This window comes from Colobus angolensis, unplaced genomic scaffold (assembly GCF_000951035.1).
Source record: "Colobus angolensis palliatus isolate OR3802 unplaced genomic scaffold, Cang.pa_1.0 Scaffold19, whole genome shotgun sequence".
Taxonomy (NCBI): domain Eukaryota; kingdom Metazoa; phylum Chordata; class Mammalia; order Primates; family Cercopithecidae; genus Colobus; species Colobus angolensis.
The window spans coordinates 1,582,750-1,588,213 of record NW_012115043.1 but is presented as its reverse complement, the minus strand read 5'-3'; the positions used below and the strand labels follow the sequence as shown (position 1 = coordinate 1,588,213).

Genomic DNA, 5,464 nt, shown 5'->3' with positions numbered 1-5,464 from the left:
AAGATAAAAAAACAAAAACAAAATAAAACCTATGTTAAAATTTGACCCATCAGAATTACTCAGTGTTGAGCTGCCTAAAGCTGTTTTCCAGAAAGAAGAGACTTGCTTGCCTATAGAAGAATACTCCTTTGATCGTAGAGCCAGTGAATAATCAGGAAAGTAAAAGATAATACCAAAAAAAAAAGCTTTTTATTTCAAGTTCAATTTAGAGTTTTTGTTCTTATTATAGTTAGCTACAAATGAGATTATGCTGTCATTTGAATATGGGCAACAGGGGCCACTCAGAGAAGAAGGTACCATGCCTTAGAGCATGTAGAAATTTCCAGCAAATTTCTTGATCCTTAGCGCAGTTTAGTTTTTAAATTACAGGTAGAGCAAAAGGAATATTTGTTTCTGCAATTATGAATGTTGCTGATTACATTGTATTGGACTTCTTTTGTTTGTGAGAGATACGTACTCAAATTTCTAAATTATTTTGATAGTACAGACTCAGCAAGTACCAAGTACTATCTGATTTTGTGGATGGGAATTTCTATAAAATAGAATCATGAGAACAATTTGAAATATACATGTGTGTTTTTCATTTGGGTGTATCAATGTATAACAGTGACCTTTTCTTTTGGCTTTAGGGTGATATTTATAAAACAAGGGGTGGCGGACAATCTGTTCAGTTTACTGATATTGAGACTTTAAAGCAAGAATCACCAAATGGGTAAGTAACCATCAAAAATCTCTGTATAAAAGTTGGTCATTTTCTTAGCTGCTCATTTTTTGAGGAACAGAACAGCCTGTGAAATATATCATTAATTCTCCAAAGGGATATAGATAGTATTTCCCTACTTCTAATATTTTTCCTCTTCTTAGATGCAAAAATAATTGTTGCATCATGTTTCCCCTTTTTCAGTAGTCGAAAACGAAGATCTTCCACAGTAGCACCTGCCCAACCAGATGGTGCAGAGTCTGAATGGACCGATGTAGAAACAAGGGTAGGGGAAAAATTAAACATTTCTCTGCTTACTAAAATTAGGTTTGTCACGTTTTAAACCCCACAGCTCTAGATTTTTATGCTCTTTGAAAATGCTGAGGTATAATCTCACATTGCCAGTGCACCATGTAGGCCTATTCCTAGAATAACAAGAATCTACTTCATCAGGAACCCCCTTGCAACTGTTACTCCTGAGGAGAAGCTCTTGGAACGAACATGGGAAGGTAGGGGTCAGGAGGCTAAGCTATGGCCTTAGCCACCAACTCTCTTCACGAACTTATCTAAAATGAGATAAGTTACCTAGATGATCTCTAAAGACGCCTTCTGACTCACAACATTTGTGGCCTATGCCAGAAATTAATTATTAATTACGAGTGACTGGTGTTTTAACATAAGAGTCTTTGCTGAACTAGAAAGCAATATTGCATTTCACCTAGGTGTAGAGCCTGCTAAATAACTGTGTTTTACAGACTATTGAGAGGAGCTGATCTTTTTCCTCTTGTCATTTTCCTCTCAGTGTTCCGTGGCTGTGGAGATGAAAGCAGGATCACAGCTGGGACCTGGATATCAGCATCACGCACAACCCAAGTGAGCACTGACTGTAACTGGGGTCTTGCTGTGTGCTTTTTTCCTCCTCTGGTCTTTACGTTATTCTACCATCTATCCACTTGTTGTTTAGAACAAATATATGGTTTTGGTTTTCCCCTTGGACTGTCTGGGCCCCCACGGGCAGACTGCAGTAGGCAGCTGGAATGCTGAGAGCCTCAGAAGGCTGGATAAGAGCAATCAGAGCTGCAAGGCAGGCAGTGGTGGAAGATTGGTTGCTCTTGTTCATATTCTGCCAACCCTCATAAAGCTTTCTGAGGCCGAACTGAGAGTACCTCTAAAGAAGGAAGGCTACAGGCTTAAGTTGGGGACTAGACAGCTTTGTGTAAATCATTGTTTTCTGACTTGCTTCTTGGTCTTGGTGTAGCATTAAGTGTTCACTAAAGTAAATAACACTGAATGGAAGAATTTATAGTAGGGAAGGAATTGTACCTTTTCCTCTTCTGTTAAACTCATACTCAGGAGTCTGACCCAGTCTTTTTCCATATTTTAATAAAATCCCTTCTTTACAAATACATACATACATATATATAAAATGCTATAAACATATATATATGTATATATTTTACATTCCACATTTTAAACATTTACATTCCTTAGTGAGCAATTTAGAAAATTGTTGCAGCAGGATAAAGATGGGAAATCCTGTTTTCTAAATTTAATACTAAGATAAGCATATTTTAGAAAAGTTGTTTGCTTTCTCAGAGGGACTTCTCAAAGGCCTTCTAAAGACTGATTTGCTATGAATGTGTTACTAATTGCAAAGTTCAACTCTAAGTGCTGGTTGTTATGTTTTAGGCGCAAAAAGCCATGAACTGACAGTCCCAGTAGTGAAAGAACATTTTCATTTGTGTGGATGATTTCTCGAAAGCCATGCCAGAAGCAGTCTTCCAGGTCATCTTGTAGAACTCCAACTTTGTTGAAAATCACGGACCTCAGCTACATCATACACTGACCTAGAGCAAAGCTTTCCCTATGGTTCCAAAGACAACTAGTATTCAACAAACCTTGTATAGTATGTTTTGCCATATTTAATATTAATAGCAGAGGAAGACTCCTTTTTTCATTGCTGTATGAATTTTTTTATAATGCTTTGTTAAAATATATTTCATGTATACTTATAAACTAATTCACACAAGTGTTTGTCTTAGATGATTAAGGAAGAATATATTTAGATCATGCCTGATTTTTTATTATGACTTTTCCAGCCCTGGTCTGAATTTCTTAAGGTTTTATAAACAAATGCTGCTATTTATTAGCTGCAAGAATGCACTTTAGAACTCTTTGACAATTCAAACTTTCAAAATAAAGATGTAAATGACTGGCCAATAATAACCATTTTAGGAAGGTGTTTTGAATTTTGCATGTATATATTCACTTTCTGACATTTAGATATGCCAAAAGAATTAAAATCAAAAGCACTGAGAATTACGTAGTTGTGTGATGGCCGTTCATTCAGCACGTCCTCCCAGCACCTGGCACAGTGCCCTGCATTCACCTGGCACTCATTATTTGTGGGACGAATTGAAAGAAAGCACTAAAAAATATACAAGATAATATATTAAATGGACAATGCCTTTTTTTATGTGACAACCATAATTATCTACATATTAAGTATGACTTCTAGACATTTAAACAAAAAACATAGTTTGGAAACAACATAAATTAGAAAAAATACTGTCGAAACCATGGTGAAATATCCCATTGCACAGGTGAACACACATTTTACTTGAATTTAATTTGGATTTCTTTTGAGGCTGATCTTTTTTTTTTTTTGTGAGGTGGAGTTTCACTCTTGTTGCCCAGGCTGGAAGTGCAATGGCATGATCTTGGCTCACCGCAACCTCTGTCTCCCAGGTTCAGGCGATTCTTCTGCCTTAGCCTCCCAAGTAGCTGGGATTACAGGCATGCACCACTACGCCCAGCTAATTTTGTATTTTTAGTAGAGACAGGGTTTCCTCATGTTGGTCAGACTGGTCTCGAACTCCCAACCTCAGCCACCTGCCTCGGCCTCCCAAAGTGCTGGGATTACAGATGTGAGTCACTGCACCTGACCACTTTTTTTTTTTTTAACTAAAATGATAGTTTAATATTTTGTTATTCATAATAAAAGTGTGATATTAGTCCTTGCCAAAAGCTGATTCAAACGTTAAGGGAGAAGACAGAATGCACTAGTCACTCACAGTATAGTAGTGAACAATGTCATGTGTGTGTGTGTGTGTTTTTTTGGGGGGAGGGGGTGGAGTTTTGCTCTTATTGCCCAGGCTGGAGTGCAATGGCGCAATTTCAGCCACTGCAACCTCTGCGTCCCAGGTTCAAGCAATCCTCCTGCCTCAGCCTCCCCAATAGCTGGGATTACAGGCATCTGCCACCAGGCCCAGCTAATTTTGTATTTTTAGTAGAGACAAGGTTTCTCCATGTTGGTCAGGCTGGTCTCAAACTCCCAACCTCAGGTGATCAGCCCTACTTGGCTTCCCAAAGTGCTGGTATTACAGGCGTGAGCCACCGCACCTGGCCTATATGGGTGTTTTTAGAATGCTTCAGAACACTAAATGTTAAATTGCTATTGTAGTAGATACAGAATTTATTTCTTGATTTTCTTGTTTCTTTTTTATTTTTAATTTTTTTTTTCAGAAACAGGGTCTTGCTCTGTTGCACAGGCTGAAATGCAGGGGTGTAATCATGGCTCACTATAACCTCAAACTCCTGGACTCAAGTGATCCTCCTGCCTCAGCCTCCCAAGTAGAGGTAGTTGGGACTACAGGTGCTCACCACCATGCCCAGCTAATTAAAACTTTTTTTATTTTTGTAGCGATGGAGTCTTGCTATGTTGCCCAGGCTGGCTTTTTTTCTTTCTTTTTTGAGATGGGGTCTCATTCTGTTACCCAGAATGGAGTGCAATGACATGATCACAGCTCACTGTAGTCTCAACCTCCCAGGCTCAAGCAATCCTCTCAGCCTCTTGAGTAGCTGCAACTACAGGCAAATGCTGGCACATCTGGCTAATTTTTTATTTTTTGTAGAGATGGGGCCTTGCTCTCTGGCCTTGTCTAGTCTCAAACTGCTGGCCTCAAGCAATCCTCCCAACCTGGCCTCCCAAAGTGCTAGGATTACAGGTATGAGCCACTGTAGCCAGCCTGCTTTTTAAATTATTATTTAACAGAGACACCCTGGGCATGGTGGCTCACACCTGTAATCCCAGCACTACAGGATGGCTTGAGCTCAGGAGTTCGAGACCAGCCTGAGCAACATGCTGAAATCCCATCCCTACAAAAAATTTAAAAATTAGCCAAGCATGGTGGCACGTACAGGGGAGGCTGAGGTGGGAGGACTGCCTGAGCCTGGGAGGCAGAGGTTGCAGTGAGCTATGATGGCGCCACTGTGCTCCAGCCTGGGCAAGGGAATGAGACCCTATCTCAAAAAAAAAACAAAAAACACAAAGTAATAGGGACTGGGTCTCACTATGTTGCCTCAGGCTGGTCTTGAACTCCTGGGCTCAAGCAATCCTCCCGCCTTGGCCTCCCCAAAGTGCTTCAATTACAGGCATGAGCCACCATGCCCTGTCCCAGCCCACTTAAAAAATTTAGCCGGGCGCGGTGGTTTACGCCTGTAATCCCAGCACTTTGGGAGGCCAAGGTGGGCGAATCACCTGAGATTAGGAGTTTAAGACCAGCCTGGTCAACATGGTGAAACCCCGTTTCTACTAAAAACACAAAAAATTATCCAGGTGTGGTGGCACGCGACTGTAATCTAAGCTACTCTGGAGGCTGTGGCAAGAGAATCGCTTGAACCTGGGAGGCAGAGGTTGCAGTGAGCCGAGATTGCGCCATTGCACTCCAGCCTGGGGAACGAGCAAAACTCCGTCTCAGGGGA

The 5,464-nt window shown here is 40.6% G+C and overlaps 1 protein-coding gene across 4 annotated transcripts in view; it reads left to right on the top strand.

Moving 5' to 3' along the window:
• Positions 1 to 3,019, top strand: part of KIF23 (kinesin family member 23) — a 35,858-nt gene extending 32,839 nt beyond the window's left edge. For 3 of the 4 annotated variants that reach the window (XM_011940324.1, XM_011940323.1, XM_011940321.1), the window contains 4 exons: positions 630 to 712; positions 905 to 986; positions 1,503 to 1,573; positions 2,390 to 3,019. In XM_011940324.1, the coding sequence (XP_011795714.1) occupies positions 630 to 712; positions 905 to 986; positions 1,503 to 1,573; positions 2,390 to 2,405 (252 nt within the window). In that variant the 3' untranslated portion in view covers positions 2,406 to 3,019. The remainder of the gene's footprint in view (positions 1 to 629; positions 713 to 904; positions 987 to 1,502; positions 1,574 to 2,389) is intronic. The other variant, XM_011940322.1, reaches the window with a different exon arrangement.
• The last annotated feature ends 2,445 nt before the right edge of the window (positions 3,020 to 5,464 follow it).